Source organism: Notolepis coatsorum, assembly GCF_963971535.1.
Source record: "Notolepis coatsorum genome assembly, chromosome: 5".
In the NCBI taxonomy this organism is placed as follows: domain Eukaryota; kingdom Metazoa; phylum Chordata; class Actinopteri; order Aulopiformes; family Paralepididae; genus Notolepis; species Notolepis coatsorum.
The window spans coordinates 121,727,957-121,754,298 of NC_140169.1; the positions used below are offsets into that span (position 1 = coordinate 121,727,957).

At 42.1% G+C, this 26,342-nt stretch overlaps 1 protein-coding gene across 1 annotated transcript; it reads left to right on the top strand.

The window, feature by feature from the left end:
• Positions 1–1,397: 1,397 nt before the first annotated feature.
• On the top strand, positions 1,398–20,022 carry LOC311227888 (peptidyl-prolyl cis-trans isomerase-like 4). Its single transcript, XM_084313737.1, has 13 exons — positions 1,398–1,707; positions 5,916–5,983; positions 6,165–6,229; positions 6,463–6,580; positions 7,105–7,247; positions 7,962–8,058; positions 11,734–11,850; positions 12,692–12,816; positions 15,096–15,162; positions 15,542–15,653; positions 15,772–15,868; positions 18,249–18,378; positions 18,640–20,022. The coding sequence occupies exons 1-13, from the start codon at positions 1,638–1,640 to the stop codon at positions 18,868–18,870; spliced, it is 1,440 nt and encodes a 479-aa protein (XP_084169863.1). The 5' UTR covers positions 1,398–1,637; the 3' UTR covers positions 18,871–20,022.
• The last annotated feature ends 6,320 nt before the right edge of the window (positions 20,023–26,342 follow it).

The following is a 26,342-nucleotide window of genomic DNA, read 5'->3' on the forward strand; positions in this document are numbered from 1 at the left end:
CGCTAAAAACAAAATTACAAACATCTCAAAACAAACTGGTCAGACTACTGCTTGACCTTACTCCTAGAACCCACCTCACCCCTGCCCACTTTGACAACCTAGGATGGCTTAGAGTAGACGACAGAGTACAACAACTTGCAATGGGCCTGGTCTACAAGATACACTACACGACCAAGGTACCCATGTACATGTCAAAATACTTCCCAAAGGTCAGTGAATACCACGATCACAACACCAGAGGGAGCTCCACAAATCATGTTAAACCCAGATTCGGCTCAAATAAGGGACTAAACACGTTTCGCAATTATGCCACATCAATGTGGAACGCCCTACCCAAAGCTGTAAAGGAATGTGGATCACTACCCACTTTCAAAACCTCTCTCAAGGGACACCTACGGGAGACTGCAATTCAACACTGGCCCCTGTAAATATCCTAACCCAACCCCCTCCAATGTACAGTCATTTACCTAGTATGGTTTTGTCAATAGTTCAATGTACAATTGTGTTTGTTTGTACAGTGTCTCCTCCCCCCCCCCCCCTCAATGTACAGTGTTACTTGTTTATACAGTGTGCCCCCCGGCCCCCCCCCCAACCACCTCCAATGTAAATTACCCAGTATGGTTGTCAATATCCCAATGTACCCAACCCCCCCCACCCAACCTCCTCCAATGTACAGTTTCTACGTCAAATGTATATACTCCCTTTTCTTGACTCCTTCTGTATCACAAACAGTACTGTATTTGCAAATCTGGTATGTCATAAATGTATAGATGTAGCAGTACTGACTATCTGTATGTCATGTATGTCATATATGTCTATATGAATTGAAAATGGGGGACCCTGATGGAAACAAGACAAACGTCTTTCTCAGGTCTGCATCCCCTTAACAATTGTATGTATTGAGCCGTACTGTATTGTACCCATTCTGCAATCTGTTAAATAAAGTTTTCATTCATTCATTCATTCATATGATGAATTGAAAATGGGGGACCCTAATGGAAACAAGACGAAAGTCTTTCTCAGGTCTGCTGCATCCTCTTAACAATTGTATTGAGTTGTATTGTACTGTACCCATTCTGCAATCTGTTAATAAACTTTTCAATCAATCAATCAATCAATCAATCAATCAATCGTCTCTGCCGCTCTGGTGCGTGCTGCAAACACAACACACAGCAGAGCGGCAGCGTCACGTGGGGGTCGCGGCCAATCAGAGGAACCCGGAAACCGAATTCCGTTGCGGAAAGTATACACGCCGCCCGGACGCGTTATTTCTTTCCGTAGCCGCATTTCTGGCAGACGCTCTCTGATTGGCCACTGACATGTTTGCCCAATCGCGTGACAAGCTGTCGTCTTTGCCCATTTCCGCGTCGAACAGCCTGCAAACTACCTGACGTTCTATCGCCATGCTCTAAGACAAACTCTAACCTTAACCAACTTCGAAAGAGTGCCTAAGCTTAACCGTCGAAAGAACTTGCCGTCACGCTCTAAGACAAACTCTAACCGTAACCAACTTCGAAAGAGTGCCTAAGCTTAACCAGTGTAGAAACAGACGTCGGCCAACCAGAGAGCGTCTTGTCAGAAAAAAATAGCGCCGGACAGCGCAATGAGCGCATGCGTACTACAAACTCATTACCATCATGGCGGTGCTCCTCGAAACAACGTTGGGCGACATTGTCATTGATTTGTTTTCAGATGAAAGGCCTAAAAGTAAGTAAATTAAACAATATTACACACGCAATGTAGCTAGTTGTTGTTAATTACGACAAATGCATGCTTTTCAAGGTATTGGCCAGGTGAAGTTACGGAAGCTGAAATCTGCCAGCTATTTAATATTAGCTTGCTTGCAAATAGTAACGTTAACTAGTAACGTTAGTTATATATAGTTAGTTAATGTTACAGTAGCTAGCTGATGAAGACATGTTTAGATGTGTTAAACCACAAATCTGCTTGAATATATTTATTCATACACATGTTTCTTTATTTATAATACTAGTCGAATGTTTTGCAACAGAAAACTGGCCCCTGTAAATGTCCAAACCCACTCCCCTCTTTTAGACTCCTTTTGTACTCCCAACAGTACTGTATATTTGTAGATCTGGTATGTCATAAATGTCTAGATGTAACAGTACTGTCTACCTGTATCTGTCATATATGTTATGATGAGACGAAAGTCTTTCTCTGATCTGCATCCCCTTGGCTTAACCCATTCCCTGCCACCACTTTGATCATCTTATACCATTCTCTGCCAGTAGTAGTAAGTCTATGGAGATGTTCACCTTCTTTGCAGGGCTATAACTTTATAAATTGTATTGCTATATTGACATTACTATGGCCCATTCAACATCGATTATCTATCATTCAGGATGTGGGAACGTTATACTTTTTCATTCATACATTGTTGTGTTAATAGTAATACCTTCTAGAATATAAGTATGTTTTTAATCTTTTCTGCTGTAATTCCAAAAACGCTAGTTATAGGCCCAAACACATTATATAGATTATCGATTGCCATTTCCCCCCCATACACGCTACACCAAAAAACTCATGTTTGTATATGATCGGTATACATTATGCCTCATCATGCGCGGAGGAAAGGGGGGGGGGTCGTTTATAATTCCCCGATCATCAGTAACTGCAAACAAGGAAATGCACAATCGGGTTGAAAATAACGTTATATTCCTCTTACCGTGGGCCAATGAGACTGGCGGTGAGAGATCCCAATTATACGACGCCGATCGCCTAGGTCCATATCCGGTTTGTATGGCGCAATAAACGCCGAAATCATATAGATTATTAAGTTTAGAAAGCAATCCATTATGTACATAGTGTCTGTCGGGAGTCCCGTAACGAGATGTGACTGCCGGATGATTTTCATCGATGCACTGATGGCACATCCTGTTTGCGAGTGTAACTTGCCCGACCATCCACCAGGCGGCGGTATTGAGCCGTCGTTGCAGTCACATCTAAGGTCCAGCTGCAGGACCGGGATGGGTATATGAATTATGAATGCCATGGCGAAAAAATTAAATATTGATCTAAAAAACGCTGTACAGCGATCCTGACAGACAACAATTGTGTGTATTGAGCTGTACTGTATTGTACCTATTCTGCAATCTGTTAATAACATTTTCAATCAATCAGATCAAACTAACGTTAACACTTTAACTTCCAGAAGACGAGTTTAGGCGTCCTTCCCCGCCATGCTCAAGTTGCCGAAGACGCCGTAACTCGTCTTTGATATCAATATTTCAAAAATCTGATCGGATTCATATTTCCCATCCGCTGGCCTGAGACCCACCAAAAAGCCCCACTGAACCCTCTAGCGGTTCAAGAGCGCCATCTGGTGGCCGATCGGTGCAATCGCCAAACAGGAAGTTACTTGGACGATGTGCTGTTCACCCATATTTAGAGCTGCCGCGGTATTGATGTTTTCCTTACCGCACACATTTGCTAAATATTTCCTACCGCCGCGGTATTACCGCACACACACACACACAAAAAAAAAAGTTTGAATGCATTTTTTTTGTAGTCTACTCTTTATATAGCATATAGCCTGCCTCTAGTCTAAATGTCTATCTTTAGAGGATGACTTTGCAGCATGAATATTGTTTGGGATTCGGCATGCACGCATTCGTTATTAAAAGTGAAACACGGATTCGAAGTCTCCCCTCGGTGTCGCGCCCGCCGGTTACCCCCCCGACCCTTTCTTTCTTATTATTATAACGTTACTACTTATGATTACAAAGGTATTCGATTTGTGGCATTAACGTTAGTATAGTTACACGTTCGTATTTACCGGACCACATAGCAAGGCAAGCGTTACTCAATTAATATCTAAGTTCCTTTCTTTGCTCAGAGCGTGCCGATTTGTACCCATTCTGCGGTCTGTTAATAAAGTTTTCAATCAGACAAGTGTATAGAACGAAGGGCTTTTATTATAACATTTCGTTGCAGTAAAATCATTATGCCTCGTTCCCTGAGGAGCGACGGCGTCGGTAATCCACTCCGGTCTCCGGTGGGAGCTAACGTACTATTAGCCGTGTTGTGATGGCTGAGATTCAGGAAGTAAACGCACTGCAAGATGCTCCAAGCATGTGACGCGTATCTCTTCTGACCAATCAGTGGTCTGCAGTGTTTCATGTGACTTTTCTGGTACCCAATAGGGTCGCTTGGAATCTCGACAGAGAAGTAGGGTATATCTGCAGAGCCGCAAGCCCAACGAGAGCGTAATAATAATAATAATATAATAAAAAACAGCGGTGATGCCGGTATTCAGCCCAACGCTGCGGTGGGCATGATGTAACAGTGATACCGCGGTAATACCGATACCGCGGCAGCTCTACCCATATTACTTCCGGGCACTCGGTATAGGTTCCGGCACTCTAGCTTAGGGCTGGGCGATAAAACGATAACGATAACTATCGCGATAAATTATTTCCTCGAAATAAACATGAAACGTGGTCGCAAAGTTTCGATATATCGATTTTCCAAGCTTGGCTCCGTTCAGCCTCGGCTCAGCACACTCACTAACAACAACCAACGTTACGTGATGACGTGCTTACGCACAACAGCTAACAACCAATCAGTGAAGAAGATGGCCGAGAGCGAAGTAGACCCGGAAGGAGGTAGGACTCACTCAACCACAAGGCTTGCTAGGCTAATTAGCTTGCACGGCGATGTTTTATATATTTACGTGCCGAGTATGTGTGTGGCGTGAATTCTGAGGCCACGTTTATAGTAGTGGGGGTATACAGTGGACGTCGTTTCAATATATTGTGGCGGAAGAGAGTATTTTAGTGTCATATTTAGCACATTGTCATGGAATACACCGCTAAGATAAAACAGGTTGGCTAGTATAACTAGCTTGCACGGCACTGTTTTATATATTTACGTGCCGAGTATGTGTGTGTTTTGAATTCTGAGGCCACGTTTATAGTAGTGTGGGGTATACAGTTCGTTTCAATATATTGTGGCGGAAGAGAGTATTTTAGTGTCATATTTATTGTCATGAGATACTCCGCTTGTCGGCTAACTGCTAACGTGCACGGACTGATGACGACATCAACTCGACTTGAGACATTCGCAGCAGCATAAGAAGTTAATTAAACTTGACAGACATTATATTGACGATAATTATCGATATCGAATTATATGAAAATAATTTTATAATTTTATCGCAATAACGTTTTTGGTCATATCGCCCAGCCCTACTCTAGCTCGTCACAATCCGTTGCCAATAACTCGATAAACAACATGATTTGGACGTATATACTATTATACAAGCTGGAAATGGACCGGATATTTTTACATCCCATAATGGAAAACTGTCTACCCCACGCTGATCGCCCAACGGCCCGCGGAGACTGGGGTGAGTTTTAGCGTGTAATATTTCCGTGTTCGACACTAACTTCTATGATGAACATTTGACCCACATTAGATGAATGGTATAACGCTGCCCACAGAATTATAAACGCCCCCTCGCCAATCCGGTCAACATCAGATGACGTGTAGTAACTTCCAGAAGTCCGTCCAGTTGGATTTTTTTATATCGCGCCGATTGCTATCAAACTGTATTTGATCATCAATATAATGCATTTGGGGCTATAAATCACGTTCTGGAGAACGCTGCAGAAAGAGATGAAAACATACTTATACTTTAGATCATATTTTAGTATGAATATGTGAATGAAAAAGTTTAACGTTCATACACCCTGAACAATACATATAGGACATTGAATGGGCCCTAATAATGGCAATTTAGCAATAGAATTTAAAAAGTTATAGCCCTGCAAAGAAGGGGAACTTCTCCATAGAGCAAATAGAGCTGGCAACCTATGGTATATCATGAATTTAGCCTTAGGCAATCAAAGTGTTAACGTTACTCTCCTCCTTTCTTTGTTGTGTTTGTTTTGCAGCTTCCCTGAATTTTCTGAAGTTATGCAAAATAAAATACTACAACTACTGTCTCTTCCACAATGTTCAGGTAAAAAGCTTGCTTGCCTCGACTCGCCATATAAATATCCGCTAACCCCTCACCACAATCACATATACTGGATCTAGATTGAAGAGCTTGTGGACCAGTACAAGCCCACACAGAACCATGTTACATTAGTTCTGGAGACCATGCACTTAACAAAACACTGTTATTAATCGCATCCATACAGAGAAACTTCATGGTGCAAACTGGAGACCCTACGGGATCAGGTCGTGGTGGAGAGTCCATCTATGGGTCAGTCATTTTTATTTGAGCTCTGAGCTGGTGGTTACTATTACTGCATATCTAATATGCCTGAGATCTCTGCCAAATTGTGAACTCCTAACTTGTGTGTGGGCGCTCTGCAGCCGACCCTCTGTGAAGTAATGCATGCATGTGTGTAGGGCAAAACATACAAATTCCAATTAGCTTGCCTTTTTGTAACATAGCCAATGAAGTAGCTTACCTTCTCTCCTCAATGTTATTAGCAAACTCTATGGGGACCAGGCTCGCTTCTTTGACGCAGAGAAAGCGCCACGCATCAAACACAGAAAGAAGGGGATTGTGTCCATGGTGAATAATGGAAGCGACCAGCACGGCTCCCAAGTAATTGAAGTTATCTTTATGCCTTGCCTAGCTTTTATCTTAAAGGTGCTGTAAGTGGTGGTTTGTTAAAATAAGTGTTAAATAGCTTTACATTTTGACAGTCATCACTGATATAGAGTCCCTCCACTCTGCAGTAAACAGAAAATACATTTTCTGGTATCCCATCCCACTTTATCCAATCAGGAGAGAGAAATCTTGCCATGCCAAATTAGCTTACTGTACTGGCAGATTTGACTTATTTCAAGCCCATATTTGCCTTTAAAACTTATTTTTGTCAGACTATTTTTGCAGTGAGAGGTCTCTCTCCTGATTGGATACATTTTCTGTTTACTCCAGAGCAGAGGGATTGGGAGACCCATGTTACTGACCAAAAACTCTATATCAGTGATGGCTGTCGGAATGTAGAGCTATTATTTTAACAAGATAAATGCCACTTACAGCAACTTTAATCATAATGATTCCGATCGCTTACCCTTGTTCGTAATGTGTCAGCTTATTGATGTTCTCTTGGCTCTTATCCACAGTTCCTCATCACCACAGGAGATAATCTCGACTACCTGGATGGGGTCCACACTGTGTTTGGGGAGGTGTCGGAGGGCATGGACATCTTGGCCAGGATCAACGAGACCTTCGTCGACAAGGACTTCATCCCTTTTCAGGATATCAGGTGAACTAGAATGAACTTTTTCTTGTTTTTAATTAAGTTAAGTTATATTTTTGCTATAGAGTGAACGTCTGTGCCACGTCATCGCTCCCCAGAGGAAGCTCCCTGTATAAAGTGTACAGATGTGATGATGAGAATGTCATGTTGTTGCGGGATCAACCACACTGTGATATTGGATGAGAGTGTCATGTTGTTGCAGGATCAACCACACTGTGATATTGGATGAGAGTGTCATGTTGTTGCAGGATCAACCACACTGTGATATTGGATGAGTGTCATGTTGTTGCAGGATCAACCACACTGTGATATTGGATGAGAGTGTCATGTTGTTGCAGGATCAACCACACTGATACTGGATGAGAGTGTCATGTTGTTGCAGGATCAACCACACTGTGATATTGGATGAGAGTGTCATGTTGTTGCAGGATCAACCACACTGTGATATTGGATGAGAATGTCATGTTGTTGCAGGATCAACCACACTGTGATACTGGATGAGAGTGTCATGTTGTTGCAGGATCAACCACACTGTGATACTGGATGTCATGTTGTTGCAGGATCAACCACACTGTGATACTGGATGTCATGTTGTTGCAGGATCAACCACACTGTGATACTGGATGTCATGTTGTTGCAGGATCAACCACACTGTGATACTGGATGTCATGTTGTTGCAGGATCAACCACACTGTGATACTGGATGTCATGTTGTTGCAGGATCAACCACACTGTGATACTGGACGACCCGTTTGACGATCCTCCGGACCTGCCGGTGCCTGATCGCTCCCCTGAGCCTACCAAGGAGCAGCTAGATGTGAGTGGCCCAATGTACAGTACAGTTACTAAACCTATTATGAAACCAAAACAACATAGGGCAATTCCAGCGTTACGGATGTTACATTCAGAGAGAACATTGGAAACTTAACTTAACACTATGGGTGCCGGCCAGAAATCCGGAAAATGACTGTGGATTGCCAGCGCTATTTGTCTATGGAGAAATTCCCCTTCTTTGCAGGGCTATAACTTTTTAAATTCTATTGCTACATTGCCATTATTAGGGCCCATTCAAAGTCCTATATGTATTGTTCATTGTGTAGCAACGTTAAACTTTTTCATTCACATATTCATAGTAAAGTATGGTCTAATGTATAAGTATGTTTTCATCTCTTTCTGCAGCTTTCTCCAGAACGTGATATATAGCCCCAAATGCATTATATTGATGATGAAATACAGTTTGATGGCAATCGGGGCGATATAAAAAATTTCAATTGGACGTACTTCTAGAATGATCTACGTATGATCTGATGATGACCGGATGGGCGGGGGATTGTTTATAATTCCGTGGGCAGCGTTATATCATTCATCTAGTGTGGGTGATATGTTCATCATAACAGTTTATATGGAATACGATCAAAAATAACGCTGAATCTTACCGTATCCTCCTCGCGCCGTTGGGCGATGAGCGTGGAACAGTCATTTACCTATTATGGTATGTAGAAATATCGGGTCCATTTCCAGCTTGTATAATGGTATATATGTCCAAATCATGTTGTTTATCGAGTTATTGGCAATCGATCGCTATGTATTGTGTCGAGATCGAGTCCCGTGAGCCAAACAGAGTGCCCGGAAGTAATATGGTCGACCAGCACAACCTCCATAGCACTTCCTGTTTGGCGATTGCGCCGATCGGCCACCAGATGGCGCTCCTGAACCGCCAGAGAGCTCAGTGGGTCCTCCTGGTGGATCTCAGGCCAGCGGAGGGGAAATATGAATCCAATCGCAGATTTTTGAAATATTGATATAAGGACGCTGTACAGCGTCCTCCGGCAACTTGAGCATGGCCGGGAATGACGCTTTAAAGCGTTTTCCGGCAGTCAAAGTGTTAACATTGACAAGGCATTGATTTGAATTGGAAGTATAATTGACACATTTTAGTTACACTTATTGAGATAAAGATGAGCCTGCAGTAAGAAATGTTTTGACCTTTTGGATTTTGAGATAGGTGACAAAATACACAGCGTTATGGATGTTACGGAAATGGACAAGCTTTTCGGACTCACTGAACACATGATGAAAACTCTGTGAATATCTTTTTCAAAGAATAACATGTTTACTATCACTTTGTAGGGAAGGGTTTGAGGTACCCAAAAAGCACATTCAGGAAAACCTGGCATTTCCTCTCAAGGAATGAATCACAAAAAAGTGCCGTTATGGATGTTACATTTTTGTGTTATGGATGTTACACGTCTGAAATAGACAAAAAACACTATAAAAAATAGGGCTTTATACCCACATGTGTTTGACTTCGGTGGACCATTTTGAGGGTCAAACCAGTCTGGATTCATGTTGTAGTCTGAAAAAATGCCAGGAAATGCTTCTTCTTCTTTTTTGATTTTCCGGCAGTGTAGACGCATCGTGGCGTATTACTGCCCTCCGCAATTCTTTTGATGGGCTCTTCTTCTTTTTTTCCCGCAGTCTACTGGAACCCGTCATCCCGTACATTGTCCATTGGAGTGCAGCTAATGCTGCTACTTTTTTCTATTTATTTCTCCCATCCCAATTTCGTATCATCCAATTCAACCCTCCCCTGTCACGAACGCTGTTTCTTGCCTCCCACAAGCCGGCTGCAATGTGGACTAAGTCATACATAGCACGAGTCCCCTCCGATACTTGAGGTAACAGCAGTCGCATCTTTTCACCTGCACAGCGCGATCTCTCAGTGGCGAGGAGTAACGCGTGGGAGGCTCACGCTGCCCCCGACACTTCCTGATTCTACTGCGCAGGCGCACCAACCGACCTGTAGGAGTCGCTGTCCACAACGCCCGATCCCCACCCATCAGTTTCCCACCCCCTAATACGGCCAATGTGTATTAGTACGGACGACCAGCTAAACTGAAAGCAATGTGGAGAGCTGGGCTCGAACAGGCGAACCCAGCGTCTCCAGTATTCGTGGCGAGCGCCTTGCCCACTACACCACGTAGCCGCCCCGTGTGACATCACAAATGTTATAGTATGTTTGATTATGACATCATACTGTGACATCACAAATGTTGTAGAATGTTCTATTATGACATACTGTGACATCACAAATGTTCTAGAATGTTCTATTATACTGTGACATCACAAAAAAACAAATTACTTTTTTTTTTTTTTTGGTCTTAAATATATTGGTCTTGGTTTCAAAATATCAGTCACTTCTGAAAATAAATTACAACGTTTTTGGAAAATAGCTCTTTATTTGATTAACAAAAAAGTGTTTTCTATACAGAGAATAGCAATATTAATATCGGTTAAATCAGAAAATGAGTTTTGGAGCAATTCCATGAAAATGTCAACCTCACCATGAAAAAGAAGGTTATAAAAAATCAAGTCCAATTCACTCTGCCTGGACTGGTTCAGAGAAATGGTATCTCCCTCTGTTATCCATGTGAGGATTGAGGCATTCACGAATCTGATCAAAACTGACCCAGGACTTGTCCTCTTTGGTTGGAAGTGCAGCAGTAAGCCTCCATAAGGGACATGGACATGTGGCGTTTCTGAACCCTCTGCTTGACTCCTTCTCTTATGGTCACTGCATCCTTCATTCCTGGGCCCTGTCTTGAAATGTCGTCCCTGGAATAATACTAATTTGGTTTCATTTGGGGTTTCTGTGTTTTTTGGGGTGGGTTTCTTGTCACGATACTCGGCAAAACAATAACAAATACACATGTAGGCTGAGCAGACGCGAGGGGGAGATGGCCGACAGCAGCCGATTAGCAGTAGGCTAACGTGGACACTGCTCTGCCTAGACCAACAATGTGTGAAAAAGTTGTGTCTGGAAATATGTTGGATTTTAATCAAACAAGGAGTCATAAAATACTTCTGATTTAAATCAAACAAAGGGGTCATAATCGGACTTAACAACACACATTTTTGATAGTGTTTTTTGTCTATTTCAGACGTGTAACATCCATAACGCAAAAATGTTGATTTTTTTTGCCATTCTGGCCATTCAGAAAGTCATACAATTAGGTTAATCGAAAAATAAATGTTTACATCATTGTGTCTCCTGTAGTGTGAAAAAACATGCATTCTCATAAATATTACGAGCAAATCTATTTTGTACTTCAAAATATAGACATTGATGATACATTTGAAATTGGTTTGGTTATGATCATGTTATTTAAATTTTTTCATGGTGAGGTTGACATTTGCATGGAATTGCCCTATAGCAGATGTCCTCATTAATTTGTGCTGTATTCATTACTGATGTGATGTGAAATAATAATGGCATTAATTAATTAATTTATTGCTTACCTGGGGCGATGATGGTAACCAATAGTTCTTTGTTTTATTATTATAATTTTTTTTAACTGAGAGATGATTATTGGGATCCATCCAAGGTAAACATTTGAGATTCATCTTTAAATATGGTCTGCGTGAGTTCCTGTCGCACCAAGTAAGTCAGCATTGCTTTAACAAACCGGCTGTTTCCACCACTGGTTTGCAGAGCGGCCGAATCGGAGCTGACGAAGCCATAAACGACCTGGAGGGCAAAGAGGCGGAGGAGCTGGATGAGCTGCTGAAGGAGAAGGAGGCCAAGACTCAGGCCATTCTGCTGGAGATGGTGAGTGGTGCCTGGACCGTTTCACCCGGTCCTGATGGAGCAGCGCTTCCCAAAGCTTCCACAGCAGAAGCATTGACCACCAGGAGCAGTGTTTTCCTGCTCAGGACCTACAAAACCTGAAACATGGCCATGTCGGCACGGTGGTGTAGTGGTTAACACTGTCGCCTCACAGCAAGAAGGTCCAGGGTTCGATTCCCGCTTGGGGACCAGGTTTCCATGATGCCAGTTACCCAGGTGGGGTATCTCCCAGGCCTTTCTGTGTGGAGTTTGCATGTTCTCCCCGTGCTCTCAAGGGTTTCCCCCCCGATAAGATAAACCCAATGGAAAAACATGCACAACAATAGATCGCTAACGCTGTGGTGTCCTTGACGAAGACGGACAGGAGCACTTGGATTGGTCCCCTGGCGCGGCTCACGTTGACGCCTGTCTGCTCTCGGCTGCCCTTGGGGGGGAAGGACGACGGGATGGGTTAATCGCAGATATGAATCGCATGCATGCATCGCATGCGTGCCGATTGATGACCTCTGAGCAGGTCCTAAATTATTATTATTATATTATGTCTGGCTATTGGCTAATAATAACCTTTTCATAATAGCTCATTTCTAAACTGTTAAGTGAAAATAATGCATCATTAGTCGTCTAGCTTGTTCATCAGTTACTTAGATAGAACACTAAAGACTTGGTTCTCTTGATGGGGTGCTAGTTTTCATCACACGACCCACCTGGAAAAAGGCTGGGACCCACCACAAAACCACTGCTATAGAGAATGCTAGTGCATTACAGTACAAGGGAATCACAAGTGTGTGTGTGTGTGTGTGTGTGTGTGTGTGTGTTCATATAGGTGGGTGACCTCCCTGACGCAGAAGTGAAGCCTCCAGAGAATGTTCTGTTTGTGTGTAAGCTGAACCCAGTGACTACAGATGAGGACCTGGAAATTATCTTCTCCCGTTTTGGAGCCATAAAATGGTAAAAACACTCAAACGCATTTAGGTCACTTTCTGGATAGTTTTTTGTTGTTGTTTCTTCATATTCATCTATTAAGTTAACACATTAATTGCCAAGAACGAGTTAACTCGTTATAGCCCGCCAATCGAATAATGCCAACAACGAGTAAACTCGTTATTGGATCGTTATTTCTTTTATTCGCTATTTCCATTCAGAATTCATTTGTGTGTGTTGTTATTAGATCCATAGCTATAATATTTAATATAGTTTTAGCACTACCCCCATTGCATTACAGCACTGGCACAAACGGCCATATACGCCCACAGCGACCTCTGGCGTCCAATGTGTTAACACTTTAACTGCCACACACGAGATATCTCTGGTTTATTTTTATGTGGTTGAAAGCCACTCACGAGATTTCTCGGAATCTTTTTTTTTTAGCGATCTGAAATCATATTGCATCACGCGAGCCTACCCGAGTATACACGAGCACCGCCGGAGATCATATGTGGAAAAAAGCGCCCCCTATCGTCTCCCAGATGACATAAGGGATTTTGGAATGGACTCAATGAAAATGGATGGGGAAAAAAATCCGGTACTCCACATTTTCCAGTCCACTGATCCAGCCGGGGTTATCAGAGTTCATTCTGGAGCCTCTGAGCCCCGCTGATCATGGAGTTCTACTGTATCGCGTTGGATCTATACACTTATCGATTTTTTCGAATGGTGATCAGGAATTGGAATATACCAGTTGGATACCATCTGATGTCTGGTAAGGAATCTATGTTATCAGTGTTAGGATAATCAGACTAATTTTGATGAAGTTATAAGCTGTTTTGTGAAATGGGCTCTTTCGGTTTCACTGTAAAAGTCCAAGATGAAATCAATGCGGCGATTATCCGTGCGCGGCCTGAATGTGCTTGCGTGCACGTATAATATTGATCATCTAGCGTTTATTTGAAAACGATTCATAAAAAGGCCGACGAATATCAACGTTGTGGAATATTCCAGTAAAAGACGATTTTCATAGAATGGTCCAGAATGGGCTGTTTTTTATCTCAAAACGGGTGCTTTTCTAAATGCTCTGAAACGGAAATGACGCGATAAAAAACCAATCTGCCTTGACAGCACTGACTGGAAAATAGTCTTTGATAATGCGATGGGCAGATTAGACACATAGCCATAATTTAAAACATAGATTAGGCGATATTAACGTTAACATTGGAGCGGACCGTGGCATTCAGGGGGTAAAAAGGAAAACCCGGCGTGGTTAACTAAAGTGTTAATTTAGTTAACACTAAAGTGTTAATTTAGTGTTTTTTTTGTGATTTCTTTTATCAGCATGGCGGCATTACAACAGCAATACAATGTTGTATGTTTGTTGTATGAAGCCATTGACATATCTCAAACCCGCTGTCGTTTCCTGATCCTCCAATCGCAACTATTGCTTCCCTCAGACAAGAAGCAACAGTTGTGATTAGAGGATCAAGAAAAGTGGGCAGGGTTTGAGATGGGTCACAGATGCTAATCATTCTCACAGATTGAACCACAAAGTGCTATGTGATTGAGTGAGTGACGGACATCGTCAATCTCCAGCCCAATCTTGCTTAGAATATGTAAATAAAGTACTAATAGACTACAGGAAAAAGGTACATATTGTACGTTATGTTATAGCCATAAGTAATATATTGACAAAAATGTAGGCTACAATATGTATACATTACAAATAAGTACATAATATTACATTCTCAAACTTTTAATTTTTTCAGAAAACATTCAAGTTTCCCTACTGGGGAACGAACCTGGGGCGCTCACATGGGAGGCAAGTCCCCAGCCCATGGGGACATTAACGTGTGATTGCGGGCTCTACAAATACATTTGATTTTATTTGATTAAGTGCCTTTAGCGCAAGACTACGAGACACATTTTTCTCATAGCCTCGTCAAAACCCTAACCCTAACCGTTAACATCACAATGAAAAATCATCATAGTATGTAAGTGGGTGGGTGGGTGGTTCACCCGTGACCAGAATCATTGTTGGTTTGACTCACGGTCTGTTCCCCTATGCCACCATGCCGGTGTTGTCATGCACAATTATGTGTTATTAAATACATACATAAAAAGGTGAACAACCTCCTTATCACAAAACGCACACAAAAGTTGTATGATCATTTGTTTTTTGTTTTTTGTTACTATTTCAAAACTGGAATAATTATTTTCATTGGCCTACACTAAAACCTTGCGCTAGCCTCTGTCTTGTTATGTGAACAATACTTATGAACAACTTTGGTTTCATACAGCTGTGAGATCATCAGGGACTCGAAGTCTGGAGAATCCCTCTGCTATGCTTTCGTTGAGTTTGAAAAGGTGGGTCTCCATGTTTTCATTACACTAGTGATGATTACATCAGCTTCATTAGTGTTTTTGTTTAGCTTTTTGCTCATTAGTCATCGATTGCATCTGCTTCTTGGTGCTTTCTTCCAGTCTTTGATCAATAATTTGTATGGAAATTGTCAGTTATAAAGCCGGGGGGTGGGGGGGGTAGAGAAGAGATAATTCTGTTGCATGAAAAAGAAAAGTGTCTAAAGTCTCACTTTCAGGCCTGTTCAAGTGTAGTACGGCTTTATAGCAATAGAGGGCAGCAGGGAGTCAGTCAAGTCTAGACATTATCATGCCTGTTGTTTTCACTGGCTCTTTCTATTGTATCATAGAATCCAACATAACTGTTTATTTTTCTCTCCAACAGGAAGAAGACTGCGAAAAAGCCTTCTTCAAAATGGACAATGTGCTCATTGATGATCGCCGCATACACGTGGACTTCAGCCAGTCTGTCTCAAAGATCAAATGGAAAGGAAAGGGTACGTTCAACAAATCATGCACTACTTGAACAAACTGACATTTTCCCACGACTAAGCCGGCTCAAGCATACATCTGACAGTGACCATAAGGTTTGCTAATTCCTCTTTTGTCTCTTAGGTGGGAAGTATAGCAAGGACGACTTCAAGGCCTTGGAAAAAGATGTGGACAGCCGGTCCAAGCTGGCCATCAAGGATAAAGTCAAACCAAAACCAGAGTATCCTTCTGCTTTAGATGTTTCAAGTTTCAAGATTGTTTATTATTATTAGTTGTCACAATAAAATGTACTTTAGGGTGAAATGCTTGGTTCTGTATGAGCCCCTGAGAGTGTGCTTCATAAAGTTAAAAAGTAAAAGAGGAATATACAATCTTAAGTACAGTGAGATACAAATGCAGACAGTGAGGTACAGAACTTTAACCCTTTGTGCGCCAAACCCGAGATTTCTCGGGTTTCGAATCCAACGGTTGAGCGGCAACCCTGAGATTTCTCTGGTTTTGATCCTTTTTTCCCCATTCTAAACACTCGTGCGGACCTGCCTGTGTCTTCCTGGCACCGCTGCCTACGTTAAAATTGCAATGACGATCGAATCCCGACAGGTGTCAGTATCGCCTACCTTTTGAACTGGGTCTCTAAGGTGTCTCTCATTGCCTCTGGCTGCAGGAATCCCCTCCCCCTCAAAGTTAATCAGCACACAGCCATCTGCCCGAGATTTGCTCGCCTGACGCTGGCGCCAAGATGGGAAAACAGCGTGGCAGTCAGGTTAAGTTTAGTTTAGTTTATTCGGATCCCCATTAGCCATTGCCACAGGCATAGGCTACTATTACTGGGGTCCACACAAATCAATACAATACAATAAAATCAATACAATACAATTAATACAATACAATACAATAAAACAATACAATACACCTCAATAACACCTAAAAATATTATATAATAAAATATCTAAGTTCACCAATCACACATACCCATCTACTCGATCATGTTTCAAGGCATATATTTTCACTTAAAGCTCAACAATACATCTCAATACAATATACAAATATATTAAAAATCTAAGTTCAACAATCACACATACCCATCTTCTCAATCACCCACTATGTTTACTTAACTGACAGTACCACTCTTTCTTATATGATTTTTAAGGTGTTTTTTAAATGTCTGTTTGTTTTCAACCCTAGTTAGTGCAGGTGGTAAGGAATTCCATAAGGTTAAGGTAAGGTGCAAATGAGGTATGAATGTAGTGCAAATCTCTTTGATAAATATAATGTAGTGTTAGTGTCTAAAGTGAGTGTTAATAAGGTGAGTGTTTGTTTAAAAGATGTCCATGGGAAAAAAACATTCCTTCCAAATTTGCTCCACAACCAATCCAGATCGTGTCCTCACCTTACAGTGGTTCGCAAAGCACTGTCAGAGGACCCCGGGGGTCCTTGAAGTCACTATAATTCAATCTATAAGGAACACAATAATAATCTTTATTTTTATAGCACCGTTCATTCAAGAATTGCAGCCCAAAGTGCTTCACAGCAGTGAAATAGACATAAAATGAGCATATGACAATAAAAGCAATGCAGGTAATAATGCAAATATTTATCACAGTTTAAACAGTTTTTCCTTCCCCCTTAGATGGTCATAAAAAAACGATTTAGTTTGAAGTTACTTGATTTTCTTTGTCCATTTGATTTATCCATTTGATTTGATTATTCTATCATTAATTTAGTTCCATTGTATATTACCCTGTTTAATTAAAAACATTGTTTTGATACTCATTAGGGTAGATTAACGCTGATCCTGCCTCTAAGGACAGAATGACAGATGGACTATGTAATGTATGACTATTCTGGTCAAAGGTTTCAGTCTGTCCTCATCACCTCCACAGTATAGACAGGATTATGTAATGAAAACATATCAAACCATGGACCCCCACGGAGCCCCATCATATCAATGGGGCCTAATGTGTGTCCCGTTAGGAGTCCTCAACGTGAAAAGACTTGAATATCTGACAGTATCTCACAGTAGCTAAAAAGCTGATCGCATCACGCTGGTTTCAACCGGAAAAATTTTGCCGTAAAGTTTGGTTTCTTACATATCTCGATGTAATTTACCAAGAAATATCTACAGCAAGAATTCTGGGTCTCAATGAATCCAAAATGTCAATGTGGTTAGAAGTGGTGGAGAGAATAAAAGCTAGCTTATAATGGTAGTGTCTGGTTAGGTGCGAGGGATAGTGGAGGTACTTCTCAAGGTGGGGTCCGGGAGGGGGGGGTTCGAGCTGGAGCATATGTGTGTAGGTTTTTTTAGATAACAGGTATTAGGGGTATATCTTATATAAGACAATTAACTAAAATGTGATCTCATTGGATGTGCCCTGACAATTAATGCTTGTATATCTTATCGTGTGTTGTCATGTTTGTTTATGTGTTTGTTTATAAAAAAAAAAAAAAAATCTGACATATTGTACACCAGCGCTGTTTCAAAATAGCACCCCTACAGTGGGAAACCCGCTCAATCTGTGTGTGTGTGTTTGACTGTTCGACTTGGCAGACCTTTCATTACTCTTTCACCTTTCTGGAGGTTTCCTTAATATTCCCAAAAGCGGCAAGTATGACCTACTTATAGAGGAAGAGGAAGAAGGGACAAGCCACCGTCAGGCCGAGAGGAAACACAAAGACAAGAAGCACCATCACTCGGATGACGAGGACGGCAGGAAGTCTAAAAAATCCAAGGTTTGTTGACCCCTTGAGTCGCTTTAACCGTGCCATGGGTTGGCAAGCTACCGGCGGGGCCGTCCCGTCTAACCCAAGCTACCGGGGGTGCGGCGGCGGGCCGTCCCGTCTATTCCACAACATGAGGCTAGTCATGTTGCCTAGTAAGCATGACTCATGCCGTGTCATTTGGCATGGGAACAGCCAGCCTTTGTAAACATTGTGACTGCCGCTTAGCTCAAGCACTTGTATTTCATCACTTGTCTTTCCCCACACCAACAGGACGGCGAGGAAAGCAAGCGAGAGAAAAAGGTGGCCCACCACCGTTCCCGCTCTCGCTCCCGGGACAGGGACCGAGAAAGGGACAGAGACGGTCACCACAAGCACAGCAAGTCCCGGGACAAGCACCGCCAGGAGGGACGCGACAAGGGCCACGGTCACAAGGAGAGGAGCCGCAGCCGCAGTCGATCACCCAAGAGGTCCAAGGACAACGAAAGGAGTAGACATCGATGAGGGAGAGAAGGAGTAGACATCAATGAGTGAGGGGGAGAGAAGGAGTAGACATTGATGAGAGAGAGAAAGAATCCTGCTTCACTGCCAGAGCTTCGATCACTCTGCCCTACAGATGCAAACGGCAGTAAATGCACAAGCAGTGAACAAATGGCTTCCAAGTTAATCCCCTAAAGCCTTGTGAAGGTGATATTGGTACAAAAGTAGCTGGTATAGTGCACTAGATACTTTTGTATCAATATCATTACGACAGGAGGTATACATTTAGTTCTTGTTCTCGGATTCATTCATTTACTGCCATTTGCCTTTGTGTAGAACACCACTGTGGATCCTCTGGAGGTGAGAGTGTTATGGAGAGAAGACTTCAGTTCCCACACCTCACACATAACACAGCCAACAGGTCAGCATGACAAACAAACATTTCTCCAGGGACATAAAGACCTGTAGTTCGTTATGAATCATAGTATGAAAGTAAGGAACATGTACTGAAAGTGCAACGCTTTGGTTCAAGGAAAATGTGGATCTACATACATGTTTACGCCCCTCCCCCAATTTCAACCATCTTAGTCAGTGCAGTTCAATGTCATCTCATTGTATTTACCTTACTTTGAAATAGATTCCTCTAAGTTTAAAGGAACACACCAACATTTTGGGAAATTAGCTTATTTGCCATCTACCCCGGAGTTAGACAAGCAGATACATACCCCTTTCTTCTCTGTGCATGCAGTAGGAGTAGGAAGACCCACACCGTTAGGGCGCAGTGATTTCACACATTGCCTGACATTGTTCCTTTAAATAACCGCTCCATCCCCATCACAAAATGTCAACACTTGTTCTTTGGAATTCGGTCAGCTAGACCTTTCTTGTCTTTGCTTCCACAGAACTCCATAATCCCCCTACCCCCTGATTCAGCAAAGGGCAGCTGAATAATCTTTCATGTGTGTCTTGATCTTTTACCTGTAGTTTTTCTAATGGATTTCATATACTGAATAAACGTGGGCATGGAAAAAGACGAGTCGTGTGCGTCTCTCCACAGCGCTGAGGGAAGTCCCCGTCTCTCTCCACCACCCACCTAAACCAAGTAGTGTGACATCACTGTTCAATTCAACTCCAGGTGAAAAAGGTCACTTCTATTCTTAGAAGATTTAAATCATTAGAATGCATTAATTATTAAAATCCTAAAGGAACATTCCACCCCTCAAACTCTTAAGCCAAATTAATTTGTACAAGTCAGTTTGTAGTTTTAGGATATGTGTGAGATTATTGGCATAATAAATCAGCATTATTCTTTTTATTTATTTGGTGGACTGTACCTTTTTAAATGTGTGGTGGTATTTTAGGCTTAACACTTTCAGAGCCCAAGCTTAATCTTGATTTACCATTTGAATGCCCACCATCCACTTCAATGTTAGCGTTAATAACGCCTAATCTATGTTTTAAATTATGGCTATGTGTCTAATCTGCCCGTCGCTTATCAATGACTCGTTTTCCAGTCAACATTGTCGAAGCAGATTGTTTTTTTATCGGTTCATTTTCGTTTTATAGCATTTTGAAAAGCCCTCGTTTTCAACGAAAATATAAATATTCCATGATAATCGCCCTTTACTGGAATATTCTAGAATACACAAAAACGTTGTCATTTTTCGGCCTATTTATGAATCGTTTTCAAATAAACGCTAGATTATCGATAGATGTGTACGTATGCACGCTATATAGGCGATCTGAAAAATCGATTCTCTGATTTCCTCAAAGCGATTGCCCACACACACACACACATAGGGCGAACGCTGAGATCTCAGCGAATACAACTCTGATTATACCAAGACTTGTAAAATAGATTCCTTACCTCAGATCAGATGTTCTCCAAAAAGATCATTCCAATTCCTGATCGCCATTCCAAAAATCGATCACTTTTATTGATCCAACTGTACATATGTATTCCATGCTGTTCTGAGGCTCCACAATGAATCCTATCGGCTCGGGTTACATGCCTGAGAAGTAAAATGTGGATTCCGGATTTCTCTTTTCTCATCCATTTTCATTGAGTCCATTCCAAAAGGGTGCATTACCATCTGGGAGACGATAGGGGGCGGTTTCTCACATCTGAGCTCCTACAGGGGCTGCATACCAACGGGAGACTCGGTTGATGAAATATGAATTCAGATCGCTAATAAAAAAATAAAATGATAATTGTCGTCGTGGGCATTCAGGCATTGGGCTGATAAAACGTCTTATCACGTTGTGGGCATTGAAAGTGTTAAGGAGTAGGTGAAGCTAAATGAGCAATAAATAATAGTTCAGTGAAGTGTAAGAATTAGTGAATATTCCACTGGTCCTTTACCATCGTTCCTAACACACATACTCAGAAGTTTAAAGGTGACATGCATTATAAATGTAATTTTTCAGTCTCTAGCATTGTATTATAGTAATAGGAGTTAGTATCAATGTGTTTTTGTGTCTAAATACCATATTGGTGGATTGCTCTCATTCAGCTCAGACCATTTCCTGCTAGATTTAATTAGGTCGTTCTGATTTGAGGCGCATGCATGACGTCAGTGGCAGGGGCGGATTTAGGATTGTAGGAGATCCGGGGCTTAGCCCAGATAGGTGCCTGCGATAGCGGGCACGGATTTCTTTTACTTCGACACCACAATTTTTAACTTATACCACCACCTTGAAAGTGTTAATATGCGTCTTTGTTTACGGTTTGATTATCACTGATACAAAGTAAAATAGTGCAGTGCAATAAAATAGTTAGTAAAATAGAATAAAATAATGCAATAGTGCATTGCAATAAAATAGTTATTATCGTATTTTTTCGGGAGGCCGGTAAGGAGTGCATTACAGTAGTCGAGTTGGCTTGAGATAAAGGCATGTATCTGGTTTTCAGCGTCCTTTTGATTTATAAATGGCCGTACTTTAGCTATGTTTCTAAGGTGGAAGAATTAAGTTTTTGTCAACTTGTTGATTGTGATTTAAAGCTTAGGTCTGAGTCTACCATAACACCAAGACTTAACTCACTCAAATACAGTTAGCAGCTGGATAGACCACAGATGGAAATTAGCTTCTGCTAAATCTGGTGCAAACATATTTTCATGTAACAATGATGAATTGTAAATTTTTTTTTATTTTTATTTTTTTTTAAATAGATTCGGGGCTTTTCAGAAAACATTCTGGGCTTGAGCCCAAGTAGCCACCCCCTAGCCCCGCCCCTGGTCAGTGGGCGCTGGGTAAGCGGACAGCCCACACAGCGAGTGGAAACCACTTCCTCAAACTGCGAGGCAGAGTGAAACCCGACACCTCTGCATGCACTCTGCGAGGGAGAGAGAGCGAGAGAGATAGAGAGGGAGAGACGGAGAGAGAGGGAGGGAGGGAGAGGGGAGAGAGCCCGCGTCTGCGTGTTTCATTCTCAGTCCCGCTGAGAGGGAGAGAGGAGAGAGCCCGCGTCTGCGTGTTTCATTCTCAGTCCCGCTGAGTCCGGGGCGCGTGAACACTTTAGGCAACTAACATTGTTAGTTCCGCATTGCTCTGATTGGCCCACTGACCCCATGTGACGCTACGCTCGTTTTCGCCTGCACGCCGGTAACGCAAGCGAGCCTTGTAATGTTAAGCGACCTACTCGCGGAAATGGGAATGTACATATTTATCAAAACAACTACCAACGCGATTCACTCTACCAGACAACTACCAGATTCACTCTACCAGATTCACTCATAAACGTTATATAACTGTTATTTCGCGTTTTATTCATAACGTTATATGCTGTTATTTCACGCTTTATTCATAACGTTATTTCGCAACACAGCCCAGCTGTCAGAAACTGTACATTGAGGGGGTTTGATTCAAAGCCCTATCGAAACTGTCTTGCACTAGTATAAAGCATCAATGTGCAGAAACTGTACATTGAGGGGGTTTGAATCACTGTACATTGAGGGGGTTTGCATCACTGTTTACACTCATGCCTTATGTACCATGTTCTACATATAGAACCCCATCTCATGCACCGGTTTGAATCAAAGCCCTATCGAAAAGTACTCAAGCTCTACTGTCTTTAACTATAAATGTTTACACTCCCCACTTACTGTAGAACATGGTACATCTAATTTAACAGCAAATTAAAACATCTTTCTTCACATCTATATTTGTAAATTCCACATAACCTTAGATCTTGTTCTTTAAACATTACGTAGGCCCCTTACCCGCTCGCGAATTGAACTCCACCCCATACGTTAAGCTAAAACCAAAGATTTTCGCCCATCACCCCGTTTTAAACGGCGTAAATACGACATTTCTCTCCGTTTTTAAAGCAATCAACTTATATACGCCAACTCCCCCACACCTTAGCTAGTATCCCTCCGTTTTTAACAACAATCCGACGGTCGCAACATATTTAAAACACATAATTCATCGCTAGTCATTACACGCCAAGACGCTCGTATTTTCAAACCTCTGTCTAGTTTAGCGACACGACACAACAATTCAACATTACTTTTACAGTTATACTGTTTATTAAAACACACGTATTTAACAACGACCTCAAGTACTTCCTATTCATCAATAAATGAGGCAAAATACACAGTGACTATCCTTTTTTGTTTATTGCACTTGTTCCTGCTGTGTTCCTGCTGCAAATGAAATCAAAGATGGCGGCTTTCTGTTTTCGTTCTACGCTCGGTGCGTAGAGCTGCTGGGATTCACGAAGGAGAGCGCTGGCCAATCAGAGCAATGCGGAAGCACATGTTAGTTGCCTTAAGTGTTCACGCGTCCGGGACGCTGGCTCTCTCCTCTCTCCCTCTCTCTCTCTCAGCGGGACTGAGAATGAAACACGCAGACGCGGGCTCTCTCCTCTCCCTCCTCTCTCTGTCTACCAGTCGCAGACTGTGTGGGCTGACTGTCACTCAAAGTGCTTATGTGTCGCTCAAAGTGCTTATGGGCGGAGCCAGGCCATAACAGCCTGAAATCCTGAGGCTGAAAAATTATGGTTGAGTACTTGATTAGAAATATAAAACAATGCATTTAAAAAAAAAACTTACAGATGTCTTCAATAGACTCACAGGAATTGTGTAAAGTTGCCCAAATAGTGCTAGGAATAGCAGGTCCCCTTTAATGAATGGAACCCCCCTTAGAAAAAAGACCCCAGCTAACATTCACCACCAACTCTGTTGACATTTGGAATCATTTCAAGTACCGTTCTGTTTCTCAGAATGAGATGCCGTTTGTTTTTCTTTTTAACATAGTAGTTGCTGTTGCATTCTAACATGGCTACCTTTATCCAGCCTCACTCATTAGAATGTGGAAGGACTGGTGAGTGTCCTAGCCTTGGATTATCAGATTTAACAGTGTTTTATCTGGACTTGAAGTCTTTATTCGTAGCACACATTGCAACTTGGCTATGCAGCGAACCCACACATGCCCCCGGGGACCAATCCAAGTGCTCCTGTCCGTCTTCGCCAGGGACGCGTCAGCGTTAGCGATCTGTTCTGCATGTGGGAGAGAGCACGGGGAGAACATGCAAACTCCACACACAAAGGCTTGGGAGATACCCCACCTGGGTACCTGGCAACCTGGTCCCCAAGCGGGAATCGAACCCAGGACCTTCTTGCTGTGAGGCGCAGTGTTAACCACTATACCACGTGCCGCTCTTTAATGAAATGTAAACAAGCTAAAGCTATAAAGATATGAGATGAAGCTATGAGATTGTATACACAGCCAACAACCTAGCCTACTGTCTTCAGTACTCATTTATACACCTAGCCTACTGTCTTCAGTACTCATTTATACACCTAGCCTGTCTTTAGTACTCATTTATACACCTAGCCTACTGTCTTCAGTACTGTCAAAACTAGAAGAGATCAACCGGTCCACTGTCAGGGGACCAATAAGTCATCAGATTCATCTGAGTATTGTGTGGGGTGGATTTTAGCAGATTATCAGTGATCAATGAATATGGTCAAGAGGCCACAAGGACTCATCCATATGTAAATATATAATTTTTTCTTGTAAAAAATGTGAGTACTGAAGACAGGCTAGTTGTATACATGCGAGTACTGAAGACAGGCTAGTTGTATACGTACATCTGAGTACTGAAGACCGTAGGCTAGGTGTATAAACGAGTACTGAAGACCGTAGGCTAGGTGTATAAACGAGTACTGAAGACAGTATGCTAGGTGTATAAATGAGTACTGAAGACAGTAGGCTAGGTGTATAAATGAGTACTGAAGACAGTAGGCTAGGTGTATAAATGAGTACTGAAGACAGTAGGCTAGGTGTATAAATGAGTACTGAAGACAGTAGGCTAGGTGTATACATGAGTACTGAAGACAGTAGGCTAGGTGTATACATGAGAGTACTGAAGACAGTAGGCTAGGTGTATACATGAGTACTGAAGACAGTAGACTAGGTGTATACATGAGTACTGAAGACAGTAGGCTAGGTGTATAAATGAGTACTGAAGACAGTAGGCTAGGTGTATACATGAGTACTGAAGACAGTAGGCTAGGTGTATAAATGAGTACTGAAGACAGTAGGCTAGGTGTATACATGAGTACTGAAGACAGTAGGCTAGGTGTATAAATGAGTACTGAAGACTGTAGGCTAGGTGTATAAATGAGTACTGAAGACAGTAGGCTAGGTGTATACATGAGTACTGAAGACAGTAGGCTAGGTGTATAAATGAGTACTGAAGACAGGCTAGGTGTATACATGAGTACTGAAGACAGTAGGCTAGGTGTATAAATGAGTACTGAAGACAGTAGACTAGTTGTATAAATGAGTACTGAAGACTGTAGGCTAGGTGTATAAACGAGTACTGAAGACTAGGCTAGGTGTATACATGAGAGTACTGAAGACAGTAGGCTAGGTGTATAAATGAGTACTGAAGACTAGGCTAGGTGTATACATGAGAGTACTGAAGACAGTAGGATAGGTGTATAAATGAGTACTGAAGACAGTAGTCTAGGTGTATAAATGAGTACTGAAGACAGTAGGCTAGGTGTATAAATGAGTACTGAAGACAGTAGGCTAGGTGTATACATGAGTACTGAAGACAGTAGGCTAGGTGTATACATGAGTACTGAAGACAGTAGGCTAGGTGTATACATGAGTACTGAAGACAGTAGGCTAGGTGTATACATGAGTACTGAAGACGGTAGGCTAGGTGTATAAAGACAGGCTAGATAGGCTAGGCATTTGTCCCATCATAACCACTTAGGAGCAGTGGGCACCCACAGACAGGCACCTGGGGACCACCTCTGGTTGTAATGCCAGGAGTGTACCTAGAATGCGTGTCTTTTGATGTGGGAGGAAACTAGAGGATCTTCTTGCTGTGAGGCAACAGTGCAAGTCACCGTGTCACACAGAGAACAAGAGCTCTATGGGAACACACCAGTTTCTTACCACGGTTCTCAACAGTAGAGTTATTATATTATAATATGAAACGTGTAGACTATACAACTTTTCCACAACATTCTCTTCAC